Source organism: Haliaeetus albicilla, chromosome 2 (genome assembly GCF_947461875.1).
Source record: "Haliaeetus albicilla chromosome 2, bHalAlb1.1, whole genome shotgun sequence".
NCBI classification, from domain to species: Eukaryota; Metazoa; Chordata; class Aves; order Accipitriformes; family Accipitridae; genus Haliaeetus; species Haliaeetus albicilla.
This window is the reverse complement of record NC_091484.1, coordinates 17438688-17448298: the sequence shown is the minus strand read 5'-3', so window position 1 is coordinate 17448298 and position 9611 is coordinate 17438688. Positions and strand designations below refer to the sequence as shown.

Genomic DNA, 9611 nt, shown 5'->3' with positions numbered 1-9611 from the left:
CTGTTTGCGTTCGGAAGCATTTCCTAGCGACAGGGATTTAAAAAAATTTTTGTTTTAATAAAAGAGATTTTGCAGGACTGCCCTTTTTCAACGGGGGTACATTGGTTCTGTTTACGTTCGCAAGCATTGCCTAGTGACAGCGATGTTTAAAATTTTGTTTTAATAAAAGAGGTTTTGCAGGACTGCACTTTTTTAGTAGGAAAAAGCAAGGGCTAGGCAAGTATGTGGCTTAGGAAAAGCTTATGCTGTCTTTTTCACTTGCACGAGTAAGCTATTGCGAGCTGCTGTACGATTTAACCTCTTGAGTTCGTAGCCCTTCCCTGTGACGAGAGAGGGAAACACGGAGGTGGTAGCAAGAGGAAGGGGTGAAGGGCGCAGGCCAGGGATGGGAGGTGGGGCGAGAGCGCGGCGGTTTTTTCCTCCCTTTTTCCTTCTTTTCCTTCCTTTTTCCTTCCGTGCTTCGGCACAATAAGCGCTGGTACTCTCCCGAGGTGATTGGCTTTCAGCTTTGTCGCTGCGACAGCCAGCCTGAGGGACAGCTCGGTTGTTCTCCGAAGGGCGGGGGTCACAAACGCCAGCCCTTTCAAAGCTGGAGGCAGGGGATGGGGAGGAGGTCAAACTGAGTGAAAACTGCTCTCTGCCAGCAGCTCCGCCTTGGTCTCAAGCCCTTCCCAGCTAACCGATCTCGGCACAGTCAGCGTCTCTCGGGTGTCCTGGAGAGGCCCGGGGGCCGCTGGCAGGGAGGGTCAGAAGAGGGCGAGGCGGCAGCGAGGACCTTCCCGCCCCGGAGGAGCCCGGGAGCCCCAGCCCCTCCCCGCCCGTCCCCCCGGACCCCCCCTCGGCCGGCTTCGGGCCGCGCTGCCCGGCGGGGCGGTGGCGGGGCGGTGCCGGCCCGGCGCCGGAAGGCGGGTTTGGTTCCGGGCCGCGCGGCGCCATGGACTCGCTGTGGCGGCTGAAGCGGTTCGATGCCTTCCCCAAGACAAGACCCTGGAGGGCTTTCGGGTCAAGACGTGCGGGGGCGCGCTGGGTGAGCGGGCGGGGTGAGGGCGGCCGGGGGCCGGCGGGCGGGCCCGGGCCTCGCCGTGGGGCGGCGGCCGGCGGGGGGGCCTTGCGGGCCGGCGCTCGGCAGCGGCTCGGGGCGGCGGCGGCGGCGGGCGGGCTGAGGCGGGACTGAGGCGAGGCGAGGCGGGCGCGCGCGACCGGCGGGGCTGACGGCGGTTCTCGTCTCCCCGGCAGTGACGGTTGTCAGCGGGCTCATCATGGTGCTGCTTTTCTTCTCGGAGCTGCAGTACTACCTCACCAAGGAGGTGAGTGGCGGCGTCGGGGGGGGCCCGGCCCGGCCCGGCCCCGCGGTGCTGTTTCTGGCCGGGGCGGCCCTGCGGCCCGGGGCGGCCTGCCGTGCCTCCGCACCCCCGCCGAGCCGCCGCCTCCTCCGCCGCCTCCTCCGCCGCCTCCTGCGGGCTGCCCACGCGGCAGCTTCACCCGCCGCAGATCTGCGTGGGGTTTTTTTCTTTCTCCGAGCTGGTGGCCTTGAGGCCGGGAGCGGGCTGCCCTCCCCCGAAAGCCGCTTGGCGCCAAGGGTGGCTTGTGGCTTCCTGTAACGCGGTGGCAGGAGAGCGTCCCAAAGTCTCTTCTCGCTGCCTCTGCCGCCTACGAGCAGGCAATGCAAAGGAAAGCAAGGAAGCGCGGGAGCCCCCGTCCCCACCCCAGGTTCTAAGATTCCCAAGTTACTACCTTTCTTAAAAAAAAGCGTTAGAAATGGCAAGCGCTTGGCTGCGGTGGGAGGCAGCAGCTCAGGTGTCTCTTGAATCCCACCTCTTAAAAATCAGCTGGTGAGCCAGAGCAGTCGAGGGAAAGAAGGAGGCCTTTTGATGGGCTTCCAAGTGAAACAGGACTCTCCGTTTTTCCCTTGTTCCTAGGTTCATCCGGAATTGCGCCTTGACAAATCAAGGGGAGCTAAACCGAAGATCAATCTCGATGTTATTCTTCCGCATACGCCTTGTGCTTGTGAGCCAGCCTTCTGAACGTTGGGGATAATTTTCATACTTGCCGAGGGCCCGACAGGCTCGGTGTGCCCGGTGCTTCCGAGTGCTGCGCTGCTGCCTGGGCCACGGACAGGGAGGAATTGGTGATCCCTGGTGGTTACGCAGTGATTCCAGCCAGGCCCGCTGGGCGCTTAAACCAGCGCTTCCAGGCAGGCTGTATTACCTTTTGAGATGATACGTGAGGCTAAGGTATAAACCCGCTTACGTTTCTGTGCGGTGTGGTGCTTTGTCAGAGAGCTCGGTCATACTGAGAACGCTGGCACAGCGTTCGGTGTTCGCCTGGGACTCGAGATTTGACTGTACTGTTGCTGGAACACTTTAGAGTCTCCTTGGGAAGTTACTTGGCGAGGCGCAACTTTTCCGTGGTTTTTGTACTTCAGTTCTGACTGCAACGCCAACGCCACGTGATAACCTTTGTCCCGAGTTTTTAAAACCGGAGTGAGCGTTAATAGTCGGGTTACCTTTTAACTAAATTCAAAACAAAGCTGCGGGGTGAAGCGACGGAAAATTTTGCAAGTCTTCCTGCGTACCGCTGCTGTGCACGTTATCCGACTGTGCGCTAATCTTCCCTGCCTCTTGTTGTGTTGCGGTAATTCCTTTGGGTAGTGCGTTGGGCTCTAAATGTAGTGAGTCTGACTTCCTTGTGACCACCCGAGATACTGTTGGTCTTTGCCTTCCTCACGTTTAAAAGGGCGTGGGAAGGCCAGAGAGTTCGGAAGCCCCTGCTGTTTTGTGCAGAGAAGCTGTCAGTCTTCTAAGAGAGCGTGTAGCCGGCAAGCGCATCACAGTGCTTCGATACCAGGCCGAGACCCCAGACCTTCTCCGTCTTCTTTGTGAAAAGGGGTCAGGAGGAAATGTGCTGGTGGTGAAGGGGGAAGGGTGAGGGGGTAGTGGTAGGAGGCAGCTTTCAACCAATGTGAAGCTTAACTCCTGTACTCCTGGAAATGGTTATGGGCTTTGAGGGGTTTGGTTTTGGTTTCTTTTGTCTTAAGTGTATTGCCTTTCAGGGTAACGCTTTCTGGGCAGCTGGAAACCGTCCTCCTGGTGCACCAAACCCAACCCCGTATTTGGAAGGGTCGTTCAGGGTGCCGCAACGTGCGTTTTGTTCCCTGTACGTCACTTGTCCCCAGCCATACGCCCTCTTCGGCTTTGGCACGTTCTTATCGCCCTCGCTGCAAGAGTCTGTATTTTCACTGGCTGAATGCTTCCTCAGCCTGCCGCAGGCCGTAACAAACGTGTGTTTATAGACCGCTTTCCTTGCTCACTGATTTCAGATTTGAGCATCGATGCCAGGGACGTAGCAGGAGAGCAGCAGCTGGATGTAGAGCACAATCCGTTTAAACAACCAACGTTTGGATAAAGCCGGCAATCGTGTGAGTCCGGAGGCCGAGAGCCACGGTAAGGTGCTATTCTGCCTTTCTTGGGTGGACGCTCTCGTCGTCTTTCCGTCACCGTGTGCCTGTTTTGAGATTCACGGGCACAAGTGACAGCTGAAGAGCATTTAAAGACCGCAAACTTTTGAAGAGTTTATAGCACGCAGATCTCTTAAACTGGCCGATCAGGCGAACTCCTGTTATACTGGCAGCTTTTGCGAGGCAGATCTCTGCCTAGTCCCTCTGAAATTACGACGAGGACTCACGGGTGCATTTCAGGAATAAAGCTGCTGCGTGAATGGTCTTTTATGACTGGGAATCAAGCAGCTGTTCTGGCAAAACTTGGCTCTGGTTGTACCTTTAAATCGCAGTGGGCTGGCAAACGGGACGACCTGGTTAGAGGAAAGAGCCTCTCTCCAGGGAAGGCTCCAGTGACTCGACCCTTAAGCCCAAGCTTGCACCTTACTGCATTGACTTTGTGTGTGCTAATGCCTCCCTAGATAAATATATTTTAGTTGGTTTGTCGGTTACAGGTTGTAGTAAGTGGTCCTTGGCTACATAAACCTCTCCTTTACATTCGTTTGGTGTTATGACTCATCGTTGCGCTTCGATACAAACCAGAAACGATTCTGGCAAAGTGTTGCAACCTAACAGTAATACTGTCCTGACTTTTCCTTTCCAAGACACGAGCTCCTTCTTACTTTTTCTGGGAGATGGTGCAGTTCTACGTGTCGGCACGAGCTGAATTTGTTGATTTGTATCACTCGGATTGAACTTTTCTGTTCTTGAAGTTGCAAGGCTAAACTAAGCCAAGAGCTGAACGATTGGTAGGTACGGGAGTTTCTCCTGCTGCCACGGGAACGCGGTGATAGTGCTGTTACTGCTGTGTTCGCTTAGCAGCCTTTCTGTATTCAGAGGTTGTGGCGTGACAAATGTAACGCCCGGGGACAAAACCAGCTGTTCTGTATCTAATTCTCTGTTAACGCGTGTAGGCCTCCTGCCTTACTTGTATTGCCAGTCTCCGTTGGCATTACTCCGTCGGAACCGGTTGCTCTGGCTCCTTGTGTGATCAATGGAGAGGAGGAGAAGCTCGTAAGGAGCAAACGGTCTCACCTGGAAGAGGCATTTCAAAAGAGATCAGATGCATTGCAGGCAACAAGCAATTTCTTCTGCTGTCTGGAAAGAGCACGCGGCTAGTTTGGTTTCCATCACCCGTGTTGCAGGTTAGGTCAGAAGTATCCACGCGTCTTCATTAAACTCTACGATTATCAGTTTCTGTTAGTAGCGCTGACCTTCAGTCAGTTACTTAAATGGCAGCCGTAGCAGTATTGACCTTAAATTTAGTAAAGCATACCCAACTTTTACGGAGTAGCATCTGGAGGCTTTTCCTAATCATAGTTACATTAAAATAGTTAATAGCTGAATGATTTCTGTGGTAGGTTGCGTTCTGCGCTTGGGATGTCGTCTTACTCCTTTCCATTGAATGACAAGAAATGACTGAATTCTTTATTGGCGGCTCTTACCGTTTCCTTCCTTTTACCGTGGACAGAGTTTTCCAATTTCACGCATCATATCTGCGTGCAAGTTGAGGACCGTGTTAACGGCAAGAAACCCTGCGTGTAGAGTTCTATGCGCTGCGGTTTCTTTGTAGTATCCAGGCTGTGTGCATTCCCTCTGGATGCTGTCTCTGCGACAGCTCAACGGGCAGCTACTGATTCCATTTAAAAAGCTGTTACTGGTTGCTGTGTCTTGAAAGACTCCGGGTATCGTACAGGTGTTCTTGTTGAAGTGGTGGGAATCGTGGCTTTGACAAAGCGTCGCGATTATTTAGCTGTATTCTTCCCGACGCTGTCTTTGAGTGTAATTACGAGATTAAAAGCCGTACCGCTTTTTGAACAATGAATTCTTAAGTGCGCTTTCAACTGCTTTGAATGTTGGGAGCTTTAGAAAGAAAGTCTCGCACGGTTGTTTACTAATGGGGATATTTTCCTAAAAGCTCTTATTTGCTTGAGCGTCACTGCCGTAGAGTATGTGATTAAAGAAATAAGGGTAATGACTGATTTTGATGCCCATTTCATGGTTTCCATTTAAAATCTCTTTTTTTTTCCTGTGGCTAGTACGAAATACAGACTTGTTTAATACTTGCTTCTGTCCGCCTGTTATACCCCCCAGTCTCAACAGACAGGGCCCTGATAACGTTTTATCCCCTCAGCAGTGTCTGACTATGTACCTTGTCCCCTTCCCCAGCGTTAGTGATCCAAGGAGCCACCTTTTCAAGGCTTATAGAGGGTAGCGCAGCCGTGCCTGGATAGTGAGCCTTAGAGGGCTTTTGTTACGCAAGAGACTTGGTCCTGTCCTTCAGGGTTTGTGCGTTGAAACGGCCTGCTTTTAAGGGGGCCTCTTATAATAAGAGCCAATGTTTTTGTCCCTCTTCAGCCTTCTGCACGTAAGACCATGAATTTCCATGAGTTCGTGCCCCAGCCGTACTGCGGCTGCGCGTTCAGCACACACGTGGCACAGACATTGTCAGAATCGTTAAGTCACGAAGAAGGTAGAAATTCCTTGGAGACTTCTAGTGAGCAGGGGTTAACGTGTGTGCCTTGTCAGCGTTGTCGTCCTGGAGGACTGGGTGCCAATTTTCCGTTCGGGAGACTCTCGCTCTGATCTTGTTTCACAGCAAGGTATAACCGTGTTCCCTACCCGTCTTGGGACAGGATTCTGCGTTGTGCACTGTTGACTGCCGTTGACTGCTATTTAAAATTTTGTTTGTGTAACAGGTCCTGTTACAATTGTCGCCATTTACTGTGCGACGTTGTCTGAAGTAGACGATGTTTTAACAAAGCCTTTAGGCAAGTAACGTCTGATCAGCGCTCCAGCGAGGCTTACAGATAGCCGGTTCTTGCTCTGGAGGGTGCGTTTGAGATGACAAATGTCACTCTGCTTCTTGGTCTTACTTCGCACCTCAGCAGGCTCTGCGCATACCGTTTCAGGTGGGCTTTGGGTGCAGGACGCGCAGCTTGCGACACAGAATCGTTGCGTTTGTGTGTAGAACAGTTGTTGCGCACAGAACGGAACAAGAGTACAAGATAGCGTTTCTAGTCACTGCCTCGTCGCTTTGCATCCTCTTTTGTCTTAGAGCTGGGGAAAGAAGAAGAAAAAGTGTTTGATCCAAGTTCTTTGGATGCGGATCGCTGCGAGAGCTGTTACGGGGCAGAGTCGGAGGACGTGCGGTAACCTTTACACCTTTTTGTATCTTCTTAGCGCTTGAATTAATACAGTTGTGTTGCACGCGTGTTTTTTTTCCAAAGCGTCTATGAAGGTCTGTGCAATGAAATCCTCCTGGGCCCGTGTTCAGAGAATGATGAGGACCGTTGCGGTTTTGGTCTGCCTTTGGAAGCTGCGCTCACGATTGCTAAGACCGTGCAGAGTTCGGTTGTCTATAGTTTGTGCACGTGCCTGTTTAAGGGCAGCGCAAATTGCGCTACCTTTGCAGCAGCGCAAAGGCTGTATCTCGTCAAACGGAATCTTTTCTGGGGTTATTTGGTGTCCAGAGGGGAGCTGTGTAAATTAGTTCACCGTTACGTGAGCCGTCTTGGAATGAAACCTGGTTATGGCTTTGCCTTCTCACTTCTGCTGCAGGCTTTGCATCCTTACGGGAGCAAAGACCAGGCATTTATCGCTCACACAAACAACGGGTGTCATTTGGTGTTTCTCATTCCTCCTACCTGCAAAGAATTCTTCTGTAAGAATGGATCCGTGGCAGCCCATAGGTTGTGGACTCTCCCTCGCTGTTATTGTCTCTGTAGTGACTTGGTCTGTCCCATCTGTCAAGTTGCGTCCTTCCGCAGAGGTGTTTCCATCTTGAGGGATTCATGATTCCAGGCTTCAGCTTTTTCTTTGGCCCAGAAAAAAACCACAGAAGCAAAGAAAGAAAACTCAGTCTCCATCAGTCGAGGACACCGTTTCAGTGTGGAGGAGATCCAAATCCTCTGGCGGATGGCCTGTACAGTATTCCTTCCATAGGGGGTGTTTTGTGTGAGCTCGTTCTTAACTTCTGTCCCAAAGTAGCGTCTGCCGGGGAATTAACCGTTTTCATCCCCAAACTGAATACCGGAGGCTGAGATTCTTATTTCATCCTCAGCATTGCTGAGGACTTTCCTTTTTACGCTGGTAAACTCCTTTCAGAGTTTGGTTGTCTCGGTGCTGAAAGACGCAAGGTCTCACCCATTTCTGTGCAGACGGACAAGCTGTTTTCCAGTTGTGTCAAGCTCGTTTTGGAGACCAACAACGTGACATTTCCGTTTGTCACTGGGCTATAATCGGTCAGAGCTCAAGTCGTACCAGTTGCTGGGAATGCCTAACGTTTGTCAAGCAGCCACCTGGAGGCTCTCCGTACCTTCCATAGCTTCTCCGTACCACGAAACATGCTGTTGTAGAAGCCCCGCCAGGGCTGTAGCGTGTGGCAAAGTGGGTCGAAACTGCTGTGTGAAGGATTCAGAGGCCCATCTCTGAGGAGGTGTAAGTCTGTGACAGTTGTTGGTTAGTCATGCAGAGTGGTGAATATATGTGAACGGTCTTCCGAAACAAACAAAAAAGGAGGTTACTTAACCTCCTTTGAGGTATGTCGTCCAAACGTACTTTTCTCCTGCCCCGCCCCCCATCCTTCCAGGTATTCGCCTTTGTTGGGATCTTGCAGCAGAAGGAACAAAACAGCCTCGTGGTACGCTGCCTTCTCTGTGCATCAGGTGTGACAAAAGAAGCACAGGACCGATTAAGAACAAAAACTTGTTACCCAGCTTTGAATGTTAACATGGTGTGAATGTAAACCTCGAGTGCACTTCTGGATAGCTTTGGTTGCTCCTAAAATGACCTTTCTGTTCCCTTAAGAAGTGGGAAAGAGTCTAAATGTAACCAGCATTGTTACCTGGCATGCTGCTTTAGAGCTCACTTAACATATATGGGCATGCCACTGTGTTTTTCCTTTTAGTGGTTAATTCCTGCGTTTTTGTTTCTCTGTTGCGCTTGAAATGATTGCTTGTCCATATATTAGCCCTTTGGCTAGCTAGGGAGTCATTTTATACGGCCTAGAAAGCACACTGGCAAAGCTGTTGCGCTTCCCCTTTTTGGTACGAGTTTTAAGTGCTGCTCTGTCTGAATCGGTGTGTCTTTTCATTGTAAGGATCGGAATATCTCTCTCCTCTCCTGCTCTGCTCGTTTTTGCAGTGCACGCTGTTGAGAGTCAGTGTTGCCGTATCCTTCCCCCCCGCCCCTCCCCGCCCCGCCCCCCAGCCGTTTTAACTAGAGGGTTAACTAATTTCTGTTACTTGCTGTGCCCATAAATCTCCTTTGGGAGGAGCTGTTGATCTAGGCTGGGAGCTGAGAAGATTTCCTGAAAGCTGAAAGGAGAGCCATGCCAGGTCACTCTTCTGTGGTAAAGGAGGTCACCAGGTGGAAGAGGTTGAGAATCTTTGTCTTAAACGATTTTAACGTATCAGTGTTGGAGATAATGTGTTGGGGGATTATAGTTGCTCTGTGCAGATAATGTAGTTGCGGAGGACGTGGTGACTTGTTGGAGCGACTTCTGCCTGTTGAAGTGGGATGGGGTGATGATGATCTTGCTTAATCTCAGTAGTACAACAGGCTAGAGAATTTCTCCTGGGAATTCATGCACCAAGCCTGCTAATCTCAGAATACTCAGTAGGAGTTTTTCCGAGGGTTCGTAAGCCATTGGATTTTTTTAAAGGTAATCATAGAATAGTTTGGGGTGGAAGAGACCTTTAAAGGTCGTGTAGTCCACCCGGCCCGCCCCCTTCCCCGCAGTGAGTGGCGGGGGGGACATCTTCAAGTAGATCAGGTTGCTCAGAGCCCCGTCCAACGTAACCTTGAAAGTTTCCGGGGATGGGGCATCTACCACCTCTCTGGGCAACCTGTTCCAGGGTTTCACCACCACCATCATCGTAAAAAGTTTCTTCCTTGTATCTGGTCTGAATCTACCCTCTTGTAGTTTTACACCGTGTCCTGTCACAACAGGCTCTGCTAAAACGTTTGTCCCCATCTTTCTTATAAGCCCCCTTTAAGTACTGGAAGGCCGTGATAAGGTCTCCCCAGAGCCTTCTCTTCTCGAGGCTGAACAACCCCAACTCTCTCGGCCTTTCCTCACAGCAGAGGCGTTCCATCCCTCTGATCGTTTTTG

The 9611-nt window shown here is 51.6% G+C and overlaps 1 protein-coding gene across 1 annotated transcript; it reads left to right on the top strand.

The window, feature by feature from the left end:
• Positions 1–837: 837 nt before the first annotated feature.
• On the top strand, positions 838–6652 carry LOC138688227 (endoplasmic reticulum-Golgi intermediate compartment protein 3-like). The gene is given in 7 exon segments (XM_069799400.1): positions 838–979; positions 982–1027; positions 1237–1307; positions 1920–2007; positions 3320–3390; positions 3392–3443; positions 6555–6652. Coding segments are annotated over 7 exon segments (471 nt in total). The 5' UTR covers positions 838–934.
• Positions 6653–9611: the final 2959 nt, after the last annotated feature.